This window comes from Manduca sexta, unplaced genomic scaffold (assembly GCF_014839805.1).
Source record: "Manduca sexta isolate Smith_Timp_Sample1 unplaced genomic scaffold, JHU_Msex_v1.0 HiC_scaffold_53, whole genome shotgun sequence".
Taxonomy (NCBI): Eukaryota; Metazoa; Arthropoda; class Insecta; order Lepidoptera; family Sphingidae; genus Manduca; species Manduca sexta.
The window spans coordinates 401619-417529 of record NW_023595330.1 but is presented as its reverse complement, the minus strand read 5'-3'; the positions used below and the strand labels follow the sequence as shown (position 1 = coordinate 417529).

The 15911-nt window shown below is 34.5% G+C and overlaps 1 protein-coding gene across 1 annotated transcript in view; it reads left to right on the top strand.

Moving 5' to 3' along the window:
• Positions 1-15541, top strand: part of LOC119193427 (integrin alpha pat-2-like) — a 59320-nt gene extending 43779 nt beyond the window's left edge. Inside the window, exons 4-6 of the mRNA XM_037447023.1 lie at positions 12887-13013; positions 14422-14442; positions 15435-15541. Of these exons, the coding sequence (XP_037302920.1) occupies positions 12887-13013; positions 14422-14442; positions 15435-15526 (240 nt within the window). The 3' untranslated portion in view covers positions 15527-15541. The remainder of the gene's footprint in view (positions 1-12886; positions 13014-14421; positions 14443-15434) is intronic.
• The last annotated feature ends 370 nt before the right edge of the window (positions 15542-15911 follow it).

Sequence of the window (15911 nt, the reverse complement as noted above, 5' to 3'; positions counted from 1 at the left end):
TATTTTCCGTATTTTATCGCGGTCTTGTATATACGAGCGAGACTCCCGTGACCATGAAGGCTGCAAAGTCTTCAAGACGTCGGGAGAAATTATAATATAAAATCGCTATAAAATGTTTCTTTTTTTTTCAATGGCTATATCTTGGCTCATCATTTATACTGTTGTCGCTGTCTCCTCTGTTCTCGGACCACACAACCCATAGGCTTTATACCATAGTAATATTGCATTGTAGAGACCATCGGCCTGGCGATGCGAGCTGTTAATAAATAACCAATTGTCTAGCCAGAGGCATTATCTAAGCGCCAAGAGTAAATACTAGATTTTTACAATTGAATTATGAAATGAACGCTAGCCTGAGTTTAAAGCAGTCTTGAATGTGGTACAAAGTTATAGGAGGGACTGTATTGTAACCTAAAGACAAGGTAGAGTAGCTTATAGTGGACTTATTTCATAAAAAAAATATCAAAATCTGTTCATAAATAATAAATAACTGGTCTGCCAACGTTAGAAGTAAAGAACTGAGCAAACGATCAACACATACAAATACATGGTACGTTCAAAACCCTAAGGAGTATTTTTTTCGTGCATTTGAATAGTAAAATATACTTACTTTTAACTTTTTAATTCGTATTTTTAACACCTCTATATTTTCGGGCTCTATATTATGACTAAGTCGTATATATTTATGTCATTTTTACATGCGAAGTAAACTGCAGCTATTTACAATAAAACCCTAACAGCTTTTTCAAACTACCGTCAATGGATGTGTTGCCATGACAACCGCCAATTTGTCCCCACTTCTAGACATTTCAATGGCCCTGCCAACCCTCAATAGGGCCATAGCGTTATACAGTCTGCAATTCGACAGCAATTTCGCGGTTTATGATCTTTTGTATTCGAATTTCGAATTTACACTTACGTACAACCACTTTAGTTTATTGTTCTTAATAATAGATGGCGGTAAATGCATATTATGTTAATAAAGTTTTATAGTATTATTTCAGGATTTTTATATGTAACTGTTGATAGATTTAATTAAAAGTATTGTTGATAATAAAAAAGGAAAAATTGGCAGCAGAAATGGTCACTTATTTTGCTTATATTATTCTTAATTTCTGCGTACTTCGCGGTGCATATAAATTGAACAATCGTGGTAATTATGATTTGTACGTTAGTTATCGTCATTGTAATGGCACGGCCAATATAAAATATGTATAATGACATCTAACAGATGACGTTGCGTCTCTCAACGGTTGTTAATAATATGCTGGCCAGTTAGTGGCGAAGGGTGAATATGAAAAGAAAAACTCGACACATTAGTAATGAATATTCACAATATACCGGTAAAGTTTGCCAAAGCATGCTATGGACCTCTACTCACTGCGGTCTTTTATTTTGAATGCCGACTAGCTAACCCTGACACAACTTATCAGAATAAGTCAAGGATTTCACCAACTAGCTTTTGCTCGCGGATTCGCCCGCGTGAAGGAGTTTTCCGGGATAAGAGTCCTGTTATTTATTTTTTAAAAGCAGCCTATAACCTTCCTAGGGTCTTAAACTATCTCCATACCAAATTTCATAAAAATCTGTTCAGTAGATTTTGAGAAAGTCGATAACATACAGACAGACAGAAAAGGTGACTTGTTTTATAATATGTAGATGTACGGCCGCTGCCCCGTCGGGTACAAAATACCCTGCTCATTGTTATAATGCCATATGAACCCATAACAAATATTTTAAAACTAATTCTCGGTACCGTTGATCGTGTATTTCCGAAGATAAATTGTGAAATATGTCAAACAAATGTATTTAGTTTGTGCGTCGCGCTCTGAGAGCCATTGTTGTTTGATTTACAACGCGTGACGTACGGACAGACACGCGTTATGTGTATATATGCTTGTCACCGGTGTTGGTAATTGTTGTTTTGTGTGTACACTGCCTTTAGTTTAGTGGCGGGAGATATTGATTGGGTTCGATTCTTAATTCAAGTGACGGCTTGTGTATGAGTTTGTTAATAGAAATTGATCGATATTGAATCCTTTGGACGTGTGACAATTTTGTTGGATTTGGTTTTGTTTTATTGGATCTTTGAGTTGTTTGAATCAATCAGGCGGCTGGTTGAAAAACTGTCAAATTCTTTCTAGAACGTGTGAAAAATGGTTTATAATCCTGACTCTACATTGAGGTATGACAAGTGGAAGGGGAGAATACGACAGTGTGGTGATATCTTAGGGTCAATTGGACGTAGATACGCAAAAACGATCCAGCCCACAAAATGACACTTTTGAAATAGTCTAGATTTAAATCGTATTTTTGCTCATTGATATTCTATTTTATATTTTGTTAATAAAAAGTTCAAATTAACATATTTTGACTAAGATGATTATACTAATGGGAAATATAGACCTTATAGACAAAACACTGATTTGGCATACTCGGCTCATTTTCGGCTTTTACTGTGGGTTGGACCCTTTGACTATATCTACGTCCAATTGGTCAAGTATTAATGTTTTTTATTTCGAATCGGTAAATAGCATTAAGGAACTATTTGATATTGACAGCGTGGCGCAGAAATATACTTACTGTAATTGACTTATTCAATACGCACTTCTCTATGTATATGTCATGTATGATATAAACAATTGCAATTATTATATCAGCATACCCGAAAACAATTTGCTACCAACAGGTTCAACAACCTATGCAATTAATTTATAAACAATAGCGTATCAAGGCTAAGCCAAAAACATTATCAAAAGCTATCAACTCTATCTATCAGGAAAGCATTCGGTTGCGGGATAAGCCGAGTGTACACGATATTTTAAGTGGAATGCGCTGTATTCACGTGCTCTTGTTTATGCGCTGTTTGTTTATTTCGACCATAAATAACGGCTGCCGATAGCCCGAGGTGCGAAAAATTGCTAATGGTTAAGCTACTTTATTTCGAAAATCGAATGTAGTTTCGATAGGAATGGAATTCGAGATCAAAAAAAAAAAATAGATAAGGAACTGTATAAAGTTTATGCAGCCAGTATCTATTTCTTTCTTGTAGGTTTGTAGCGTATTGTCTATGCCTACGGATACTAATCGCTATATCTCTATTCCCTATTTATAAATTAGAATCATGCGATTTAGTTATACATTTAAAAAATATTTTTTATGACAATTTTATAAATAAATTAAAACAATATTATGCTCAACAGAGATTCCTTTTAAGCATAAAAACAAAAACAATTATAATTGCAACCTAAAATAATTACTGTAGCCTGATTTAAATGATGGTTCAAAGTTAAAATTACACTCGCATGACAACTGTCCCCGGGTAAACCGGCCGTTAGTACAAGGATGCGACACAGTTTCCATACAGAGGCGGCAAAAGTAGAATCAATGCTGGTTTTTCTTTTAATCCTTAAAAGAACTGAGCGTTAGATTCTCGAAAATGAACTGTTCTGTACGGTAAAGTTTTTGTTAAAACGGGCTTGCATCCATTGCGGCAAATGAGGTCGGAATGCTTGTACTGTTTGTGTTAGATGAAGGTGTTTTGTGTGCTTTGGAATAAGGGCTCTTTTACTCTGGCGTGAACTATATGGATTGGTAAATATAATGGAGTTTCAGTTTGGAGGTAGGTGGGACTTAATAGAGTTTAAAAAGGTCTGGACAACAAGTGGACACATGAAAATCCTTTTATTATCGGAAACCCCAATAACCCTACTTTTATCTAGTCCATTGATTCCCAAACTGGTCCAGTTGGAGCCCCAGGGGTTCACAGAAGACTTGGCGTGACCAAAAAATGGGGTCACCAGTTCGTAGTCAGGGGTACACGAAAATTTATCCGGTATAAAAAGGGGTCTACGAAAAAAAAAGTTTGGGTACCTCTGATCAAGACCGTAGTGCTTTTCTTTTAATTTGGCAGCGTACTCTTTATATAACATGCGGGTAGTCGCACTTTTCTTAGGTATTATCTAGTTAATTCATGTTTCCGATATATTTTTGTTATTACTTACTATTGTAGTCTTGTCGTGATTTTTGTCCTCTCTATACATCATTATACCAAACGTTTTCACAATAAACCTCAAGATCATATCAGAATTTCGAAAGACATTAATCCGCGCGGTCATATTTCTCAATTACCGACTTTCTGCTCGAACAAATTTTGCAGTTAACATTTAAGATGAGGAATCGTCTCCGAGTAAGGCGTTGTGACGGTAAAGGGCATACGTACAATATATTTTCATAATGCAATTAGGTCGATGTTTGCTTGTAGACGGTATCTTTTTTTAGGGAAAAAATTGCCTATTTGCATTGTCATGTAGTTATTTATTTAAAGGTATACCAACAGCAAACCTATTGATACATATATTTATACACAAACAAAGTTATAAGGTAATATGGCTGATATATATGCCAATAACAGGCATGTTATTATAGTAAATGTGGTTTAGATTTTGTCTGGTTGTATTGATAATAATGTACTCAATGAATGTGTCTACACGCGTCATGTTACTTGTCTCAACACTAAGATAAAAATGGTTAAACTAAAGCTTAAATAAAATTCAAAATCCCGCTACCAAAGACTGAACTAAAACGAAACAAACCACCAGATAATTTCGCAGTCTTTACAGTTTCTCTCCCAGATTCCCGTTTTCACGAACAAGAAGTAAACGGTAACGAAATCACAGGAACACGTGTAATACACGCTCTGAACCCGCTTATTTCCAAACAATAGTTAGAGTTGGCAACTGTTTCGGAATACGTGCGGCGACGTTGCATTCATGTTTACGGCACTACCGGAACGCCTTCGGGTATAATTTGACGATGTTGAACACATATAACTAGGTAAGTCGTACCGAGTATCTATAGATAAGTTTTTATATGCCAGTACATTGTGTAAAGTCTACCAATTCGCACTAGGCCAGCGTGGTGGACTAAGGCCTTATCCCTATCAGTATTAGAGGAGGCCCGTGCCCAACAGTGAGACGGTATATAATACAGGGCTGATATTATTATTATTATGCCAGTACATTTGGGCACCACCGTTTTGTATATCTACGCAAAGATATTGCTGTCGGTAGTGTTCTTGAATGTTGGTATATTGGAGTAGTGCCGCTTCGTCTATTCTTAATATAGAGTGTGCTAGTAGGGCTGAAATTCGCAAGATATGACTAGTATCATCACAGCTTTTTCAGATTGAATATATCTTAAGTACAGTACTGTATTATGTGCTTTGTAAATCCAAAGGTCTGGTGTAGCTACTTTTGGGTGTCTGTTATCCGAAAATTGACGCCACTGCACCTGACAGCCAGTGGAGTGAGATCTAATAGAATTTTGACTGACGAAAGATGATTACGCCTCGGCAGTGGACACATTTATGCCGGCCTGTTGCAACTAAATATAAATAGGCTGATTCCGGAGCGTAACACACTTACGTGGGGCTCTATTGCGGGTTTTAACACCTTCATACCACTAGCATTTTAATTCTACGATATTTATAAATCGACTGTCGAAAAACAAACCTAATGTTAATCGACATTACTATAATTTAATCCTTTAAGGACTGTATTTAGTGTTGGATTCAGTACTGTTATAGTCAATGTCAAATCCGGATATAAAACTTCCATTATAAGACGAACCTGTCCAGAGAACATGCGTGTTACATTGACCCTAGTTCCTACTACTGCACCGTTACTCTATCAATGAGTGAGGTCTATAAAAGGGAAACTTGGTCCAGATTTTTTCTCGTAACTGTGTTTCTACGTTTGGATGCGCCGTTACAGATGGTTGTGGTGATAAAAATATCATGTGGAATTTGTTGTAAGCGGATTTTGTATAATTTTGAAAATCGGAAGAACGATTTGTTATATTTACGCGAATATGACATTGAAATAGAACTATTTTTATGAATTTTAAGACGGTTTCTCATGTTATAATTTCATTTGCAGCCTTCGTGGTTACAGGACGGACGATAACATTCGTAAAAATAGTTTTATTTCAAAATCGGAATAACTATGGATAAAAGATCTTCAAAAAAAGTTGAATTTTAAGCGTTCTCGTCTCTATAATCTATATGCTACACGTAAAGGAACTAGGCTACGTCATGGTTAAACTGGAACAGTGGCTAAAATTCATGGTTCTGAAGGAAAAGAGATTTTGTAACCATGACATAGAAAATCTCTTTATTACAATAATTATATATATTAGCTACAGATTTAGACGTCTTCTATATTTTCCGCCTTTTTTGGAATAATTTATTTTGAAGTGAAGAATTATTAATTTTTGGCAGCTTCACTAGTCAAAACTAGTGAAAACACCATTTATCGAAACAAAATAGCTGCTTATTAAATAGTTTTACTCGGAATCGAGTGTTAAATCATAAGAATTACCTCATATTTAATATTTCCCTTTCAATTATGATGTATATTAGAAAAGCCAAAGATGATCAAAGTATCTTCTAATTCCAGAAGTCAACGACCTTACAGTATCCCTTATACTCCGTGTATGCTGTTATTAATCGCGGTGTCCATTGCCCGATGACCCGTGATATTGTCCACGCAATAACTTATCCGATACACATCTACAACGTCCTCTCGGGCGCTAGCGTGAACATATCGCGGACTCGATAATTCACTGTTCACAATGGGACAGTTTGGTGGCGAGTAACTAATTAAGAAATAACAGTGATTTTGATGGTGTTACAGTTATTTTGTTTTTTTAAAGTGCTTCTTAAGAATATAATTTGTTAATAAAGGTTTTGTAGTTTACAATCCGTTACGTCAGCTTCTTTAAATAATTCAATCTTGTAATTACAGTAAGACAAACTTGCTACTAAAAATGTTAATCGCATTAAATAGGCATTTAAATCCGTGAAATACTATAACAATAATTTAATTCGTCTTCAAAAGAACATAAAAAATACGACGATACAGACTGGGAAATTCATTTTTTTTGTTTTGATTTCTTTGAATGACGATACTAGCTTGCTGTTCGCCTGATGGTAAGCGATACGACCGCCATAGAAACACTGTTCAACACCTTGAATCACAAAGTATTGTTTGGTATTCCACTGCGCTCGCCATCCTGAGACATGAGGTGTTAAGTCTTATTATGTCCAGTAGTTACACTGACTCCAATGTCCTTCAAACCGGAACACAACAGTGGCTACACACTGTTGCTTGGCGGCAGAAATAGATATTGCAGTTGTACCTACCCAGGCGGATTCTCACATATGGAGACCTACCACCAGTAGTACTTGCATTATTTTCTGAACTATCTACTGTCCTTTTTGTACACGCCATTAAATATAGCATTGAGCTCTGAACTTTAACCGAGTACCTCTGATATTTAACGAATTGCCAGCGCTGTTATAATGCCAGTGACATACGAGTTACTGGAAAACGACAAATAAATAACACTGAATACCTTCGTGAACTTTCCTGTAAGGGAAGACGTCTCTGATAAATAATTATTAAGGTTATGATGGGTCATAAAAAATATTGGAAACTGGCTTTTACATGAGGCTTCGCTTGCGTGAAAAAGATTTTCCGTTATAAATATTTTTCCCTATTAGTAAAAAAAAGTTATAATTGGTTTAGTAGTTCCTGGGACTAGCGTGTTCGAACAAACAAACTCTTCAATGTTTTTTAGAATGATTGTTTTATTTGTTGATTTCAGTTTGTTTATTATTTGCATAATTGTCGTTTATTCATTAGTTTGACACTCTCATTATAGGTACCTTACGATACACGCATGGTCTAGTTTGGAGACACCTGAAAATGTTGAACTATCGGCGACCTATCGAATTCTTTATATTTCTTTTTAATTGCCTGGCATTCTGGCAAAGTGGCCAATGTTAGTGTGTCGCGTTCCGCGATCAGGCTGTGCATACACGTTAACAAACAGGCCAGCATAATTATGTCAACTGGCGAGGGCAAATCATCTCATCGGCCGACACTCTATTCGGATCTTACGTCACTTAGCATTAGTTGTAGTGGCTTCACTTTATCATTCATGAAAAAAAACTATTTCACACAAAACCACTGCATACCCTGAAAATCTTTAACAAAAACAATCCCACAACATTTACAGCCAACCAAAATCAGGTTACGACGTCCATTCATTTAGTATCTTTAGTAATAAAAACGTAATCAGTTGACCTACATCTCATTGCTATTCGCGGCACAAAACCGGGCCACATTGTGCCCTGTGTCAATCGTGAGGAACATTGTTTGATTTATCGACTTTGAAGTGTTTGGGGTATTTCGTAAATGTATCTTTGTGTAGGATTGTAAAACATGCTATGAGGTAACCGGAAATTATACCTGACTAGCTTTTGTTCGCGGCTTCTCACTCGTGAAAAAGGTTTTCCTAGATAGAAGTCCAGCTATATATTTTCCCGGGATATAATGTAGCCTATATCCTTCCCAGAATATTAAAGTATCTCCACACCAAATTTTATCGAAATCTGTGCGATGGTTCAGCCGTGAAAGCGTTACAATAGATAGAGTTCCTTTCGTATGTATAATTATTGGCTATGGATAAAGGTAACAAAACATCTACAAAAGAACAGATAGTCTCTTGTATGAAAATAATATATACGTATCAAAAATAACGTGGAACTTGATTTTTAAAAAGGGTTGATGTTAATTGCCAACCAAACAAGTGATTAAAAACTATCATTTTACAAATGTGCTCAAAAATATGTTGTGCCGATCCCGAATTAGAAGTTACGTTATTAAAAATACGGATCAAGACGATCTATAGCATTTTAGAATATACGTCCTTTTTAAAAATTCCACTAATAAGTACAACAATTTACCTACACGGTTCATGACGTAAAGTGCTGTATTTAATTAGTAAATATTTGAACATTCCGTATTCACGGTCGTCTGTTGCGAGACAAACTTTAGTTGTATTTTGTGATAATTATGTATATTTGACATACGTACTTAGCAATACATTATTTTACTAGCTGTTACCCGATTAAATCCTGTAACGGTAGGATATTTTATTAATTGATCCTTTTTAATAATTGTTTTGTATAAACATGGTACAGTGATACCACTGCACCTGATGGTATGTGGAGTGGGGTCTAATAGAATCATCTGACGAGAGATGATTACCCCTCGACAATCGACATAATTATGCTGGCCTTTGAGCTGGATATATTCAGGCTGAACGCGACACACTAGATGTGGGCCACTGGCGGGTGTTAGCACTTTGTTTACGGTGGTCGCTATCCGGGTGAAACAGTTAGTCGATTTCGATTGCAACACTTTTGCTTCTTAGGACGCCGCGTCAGTTTAAACTGCGCGTCAGTCAACCAGTGCTAAGAATTAAGGATTTCTTTCACTAAATATATTTACGTTTAGATTTTTTCCAAAAAAAATTTGTCATTGGTGAGGTCCTTGTTTTGGTTTGGTCCTTGTTTACAGGTCCTATTAAATGTGTTGTTAGGATTATATTTAAAATGTAGAGTACCCATTGTGTTTGTAGAAAGACAAAAGTAAATATTGTAATGTAGTATATTGGTGACTTTTCTATAATGGTTTTAAAAAACTATTGGTTTCGCATGAACGCGATAATTTATAAGTAATAAAGTTTATCAATAAATTTATTTATACATCCGCCCATTTACCCATTTACATGATGTTCAATCTCCAAACCAAAGATAATTTCATAAAATTATGAGTTTCAATTCTCACTAGCGCCATAATGAACAAAGAATCCACGAAACGTGAGTGAAGAAACAGTTTGTTTAGAGTAAACTCATTCGTTGAGTCAGCAGATGACACACGCTGTGAATCAGGGACCTAAGACGTTAATTTATGCTCACTGCTCATACTATAGTGTAATAAGTCATAATGATATCACCAGGTATATGCAAGAATATTCGAAAAATTTTAGTACCTTTATACCGACACATTTTAAGCTTTATCTTGTGAAAAATGGCTTTCATTTTCACTGAAGTTCTATAAAAAAAGGAAATCAAAGGACGACAGTGTGTTGCAATTAAAATCAATCTATAAAAGCTATTGTTTAAATATTCGAAAGTACATAGATTATAAAATAATAATTGTAAAGTATTCACACACAATCACGCGTGTTATCTTTGAAAGGGTAGGCAGAGGTGTAAGCAATGCAACCACTTTCCGTCGTATGTATTCCATCCTATGATGTAATAGGGGGCGAACTTATCGCCATATCGGACACAAATTCCAGATTGGTACTAACCAAGGTAATATTTAGTAAAATATTCATAAAAAAACTATAACGGATCCGAGTTTAGAATGACAATCGTACGAGAAACCATTTCGTAGTATAATGTCTCGGTTAATCGATTTGTAATCGATTGTGGTACTAATTCTTATATCTCTGTACATTACCGTGTGGTTTACGAACATGCGTGCTTGTTACATTAGTCATCAGGTGACCTTAATCTTAAGGTATTTTTGACTTTCGTGGTCATTGTTAGTCATATTGTTGATGAGATAAAATTTTGTTACCTTTAAAGGCTTGACAGCATACGAGTAATTGACAGTAACTGGTCACTGCTTACAGATCGGCCAAAAGGTCAAAGCGTAGTCTATATTAGACCTTTTTAAAGCCTAGTTTCAAGGATACTTCACAGCGTATAAAAAAGGCAGGTAGTCCAAATTTGTGATGATACGTTTCTCAACTATATTTTTTAAATAACTGTGGTTATTATACCAAATGGAGTGTTTAACATCTTGATTATGAAATACGTGTTCAAATCCCAAGCTAATCCTTGACTGAACTATTTAGAGTGAAACAAAACAAACATATTTTGTGTTGTTATGTGGTATTACCGGGCATAACGGCGCGGTTTCCGGCCATCTGCGTTTTCTATAACTTCAGTATTAACTAGTAGCGCGTGCGCAGTACAGGGTCGGGTTAAGATGGAGCTCAAAACGGCAAAGTTAGAAATACAGATTTATTAGCGGCATGGCATTTTTTTTATTAAATTGAAGTATCTTCGACTCATACATGTACCGGTAGAGTATCGCTTTTAGGTTATTATTTTGTTTGCCTTTAAAGCAATACGTAGAGACACCAGACACTTTCTTGACCTTATATCTACATCATTAGGATATAGGGGAGCGTTTCGATATAACAGACGTATATTCAATTCTAAAATATAATTTAGAATCGAAAATCTTTTGCAAATTTGAAATACTCCGCCCGAAAATTCAACCACCAACGTAACGATTTACAGCCCAAGTACGTTTGTTCTAGACCAATGAGGCGAAAGTTTTAAGCCCCCATGTATAAATCCAAATACGCCTATGCCGTCACGACAGGAGAGTTACAGGGCTGGCTTCAGTTTTAGCTCATTCGACTGTTGTCATGCTGTTTGTTGTGGTAATTAAATTTATTTTAAGAACGTCGCAGCCCCCATCTTGTTATCGGCATGACAACTTTGAGTCATGAAAATGTATTGTTATTTTATTTCATTTTATGTATTTAATTTAACTCTGGCTGCTATTTTTAAGCTATGGTGACTTCGTTCTAAATTTTCTTTTATGTCCCTTAAATGGAATTATAACTGGAATTATAATGGAGATATAACTTAAATGACGATTCTACTATCGTAGAAAAATAGGGTTATTATTATAATACTTGAAAGGACGACCTGAAATGTGCAAAATGAAGCGTATATTCAAAATAAAGTACTTTTACATATACTTCTTATGTATACACGAAAATTAGACATCGAACTAAATTATTTTTCGAATTGTATCGCAACTTTTATCCTATAATTTAATTTTTTTGGAATTTAATATCCTTAATTATTTTTGGAAAAATTATGATATAAAAAGCCATGATAAAATCTGAAAAATAGTTTCAATTAGATTTACATATGAATTATTGATGCCAGTATTACATACGCACCACTGATTAAAAATATGTTTTAAAAATATAGCGTAAAATAAACCACGGTATACTGGTATATGTTATAGTTAATATAAACGTTTAGTTCATATTTAGAAAGTTTATTTGAAGCTCATTAGTTCCGTGAAAAGATACGGTGTTATGAAAGTTATAAATATTACTCCTTATACAAACACGGGAACTGGAAGCGAAGTTACAGGAAGGTCAATGGGAGGGAATTAGGATGTAAATGAAGTGATTATAGAGTATAAAAAGACTTTGCGATGGTGACTTGTAAAATGTTAGAGATAAGTTTTAAGATATTCGAAATACGGAAATACATATTTTTTTAATCTATATATATAAAAATGAATCCCTATTTCCCTTGGTCACGCCATCACGCGTGAACGGCTGGACCGATTTCACTATTTTTTGTTGTTATTTTTTGTTTATTTTTTGTTGTGTTTGTTATTGTCAGGAAAAGGATCTTATGAAAGAAAAAATTAAGGAAGTTGTGCGGAACGTTAGAAAATTTAAGAAAAGTTAATTTCAGCGATAGACAGAATGCGTGTTGAAAATTCATAGTTAAGGCGGCACAACGTCTGTCGGGTCAACTAGTATTAAATACTTTTTATTTAGTGACCGAACCCAGGAACACAGTTTCAGAATCTAAATGTTAAAACAGTGAAAAATTTAGTTACTAATGGTAAAAATGCATTATTTTGCAACGTTTATTTAATAATTTTGCAACGTTTATTTAATACGTTTATTTAATTGTACGTATCTACTTACAGTCAATAGTTAACTTAGTAGGTTAGTGCCAACTAAAACTGCACCAAAAGACGGTAATATATTTCTAGGTGCTCGAAATACCACGATTCCTCTAGAAAATTCAGAAAGAAGACCTCACTATGTACCCTTTTAATATTATATAATAAATCCACCAATACCTTTACAACGTCTTCGTAAACAAGTTTCTAAAAACCATGTTCTTCAACAGGCCTGTGCCCCTCGCTACGTCTCCTACGTGTCAGCCAAGATGAACCAGCGAGATCCTGTGGGAACGTGCTACGTCGCCAAGACATCCAACGCTGCCACCACCACAGAGTTCTCGCCTTGCAGGACTTGTAAGTATCATTTACTTTGGAAAGGTTTCTGATGAGAATACAGAAATTATTATGGTCTTTCCTGGCTAAGAGACGTACATACATATAATGTCTTAAATAGTAAAAGTCTCCCTTTAATATACAAAGTCCACTTCTCTGGAAAGAGCTGGTAACGTGGTTATTGCTTGGTTTACCAGGCGAGCTATTAGCTCTTTTCGGCAGTCAGTTGTGCAAAACGATTCTTGCAAATAAGACTCAATTTTCAACAAGCCACTGCTAGTCTGGTCATTCAGTACTTAGTATGAAAAAGTTCGCTTGAATTAATTGGAATTTCCTTATTTAAAATGTTCACATAATATTCTAATAGATAGCTTTACTGGTCGAAGAGTTTACGGCCATGATCGATATCACGAGGCAGTTACCTCGCTGATGGCATGATAGGTTTAATGCACGATGCAATCGGATTAGTGAACGGTGTAGATTAATTCGCTATTCCCGATACACCTTCAACACATTATCAACGGTCTTTGAAAGGCGGGGAATATGTCCGGTGGGATGGCAAAATGAATTATGAAGGTATTTAACGTCATCTGCCTTGTAATTTTCGATATAGCGATTAATTTTATGGTGAGCAAATGGGCAAGAAAACGATAATATATGTCCAAGCAGAGAAAAATGTCGTAATTCAGAAGGTTGTTTCAAAACTATTTTTTAATTCTTAAATCTTATCTGTAAAGTTTGGGCTTATGAATAAATTAGTATTGCTTAAATTATTAAGTATTAATGAGGTATCTAAAAATAAAATTATTTCTAAAAATTACAGAACATTAGAAAATTAAACCACATACAAAAAATGCAAACAAAATGATGGCACGTTAAAATAATAAATCCGCCATCTTTAAACATGACATTAGTGAGCTATCATGGCGTCTTACAAAAGCGCGCGAAAAGTGGCGCTCACTTCCGCCGGTAATGGCGAAGCCCGCGGTAAAATTGGCGTATCGCCCGCCCGCCGGCGAAACATGATTTACGATTATGCTTTTGTATAAAAAAATAACTATACACATCGTTAAAGTGAAACGTTACATGTTTCGAGGCGGAGTTTTATGTTTTTGTATTATAGGAGCCATTTTTATATTTTTTCATGGCAAAGGTTTTTGAATGTAATGTTGTAGTCATAAGTAAAATAATCATAAAATATTTTTCTTTTTATGCATACTGTATTCTGTAATATGCCATATCTTTGGCGTTTTATTTCTGTATAAGCAATAAGCATATTTATTTTAGGCTAAGATCATAAAATCTTACATACAACATAGTAACGTGAATGATTGCATTATTATGCTCGTTCTGTTGTCTTTGAATGATTGATAATTATATTTTGCTTTTTATATATGTATTATGGAAGTAACACATATAATTTGTTTAGGGCACTATTCGCTGGATGAGGGTGAGTATGTCGGAAGGTAAAGTTGGATGTTTCGCACTCTGTAGTTAGGTTCCATCCACATCATTGAACAAAAAAAATCATATTCCATTATTATTTCGTGTATATGTGTAGATATATAATTATGTGTATTAAAGAAATTATTATTGATACATAATTGGTAATCAATTTGTAATTGGCGCGGAATTGGCATACATAGCAGGTACAATGATATTACGACAAATTTATATGTTAAAAATAAATCGAAAGTGACAAATCAAAATTTTAAAATATTATTTATTTAATTATTTATTTTATTGCATGTATATGTATATGTAATATTGATGTTGTCTGTGCATTATCTAATAATATTTACACTCAGTCACAAAATCACATTAACTTGCCAAGGCCAAGGTCAAGGTTTGTCTGGTCTTTAATTAAAATTGACAGCTCGTTTCCTGACATTTGGAATCATCGCCGAGCATTTTCGCCTTACTTAGATAACAAACATTATTAAGACCATGTTTTAAAAAATGTTGTAGACTAATAAATAATTAAAACATCTGTTAATATAGTTTTAAATAAAAAATGGTACATATTAGTAGGTTTGGGATTTAAACTGCATAATTTTCTTTGCAGTTTTAGGAATCTCCAGAATAGTCGTAATGTTTAATGATTTCTTATGATTACGCGAATGTTGGACATTGAAATAAACCTATTTTGCGGATTTTATAGCGGTTTTTTATATTATAATTTTTTTCCGACGTTTCGAAGACTCTTATTTTTTTTTATAATTGTAAATTTCTATCTTTTGTTAGTATGTTAATGTAGATATTGTAAATTTGACTTTTCGGACAACCAACATCATAGTTCCCTGTGTGATCACGAAGGTTGCAAAATATTCGAAACGTAGGGAGAAAATTATAATATAAAAAAGAGATAAAATTGGTATTATTGTTTTATTTCAATAATGAAAATAACCTAAAATATTGAAGCATTTTATTTTATTTACGCAGCTAGCCACGGACAGCGCAAGACTGGTGTGTGTCAGGCTGGATTTTCCGCCTCCATATCTAAGGTACGTTGTATTTATCATTTCCTTATTTAGCTGCCTAAATCTAGTTATAACCATTTTCGACTTTTTGCAAATATTGACAAAGTTTATTTGATATTTTATCTCTGAATACTTCGGTAAAGTCTATTTTTATGTTGGTCTTTTAAGCGTTATTAAAGCTATTTATATTAAAAACGTTAAAGGTGTTAACATCATAGTTACAACTAATGTATTTAAGAAAGTAATTAAACAAGCATAAAATAGATTTTATGTCAGTGGCGAGTGCCTTACTTGCAAGACAATTTTTCACGCAATATCAACCGTAACTGTTTTATCACTCAAAGGCTGACCAAATAAAGCCCATTAATGTGTTAGTCATGCCAAATTACGTTTCGATTCATTTTGAGTGAAATTCGCGGTATTTTTTATGTTAATTCGC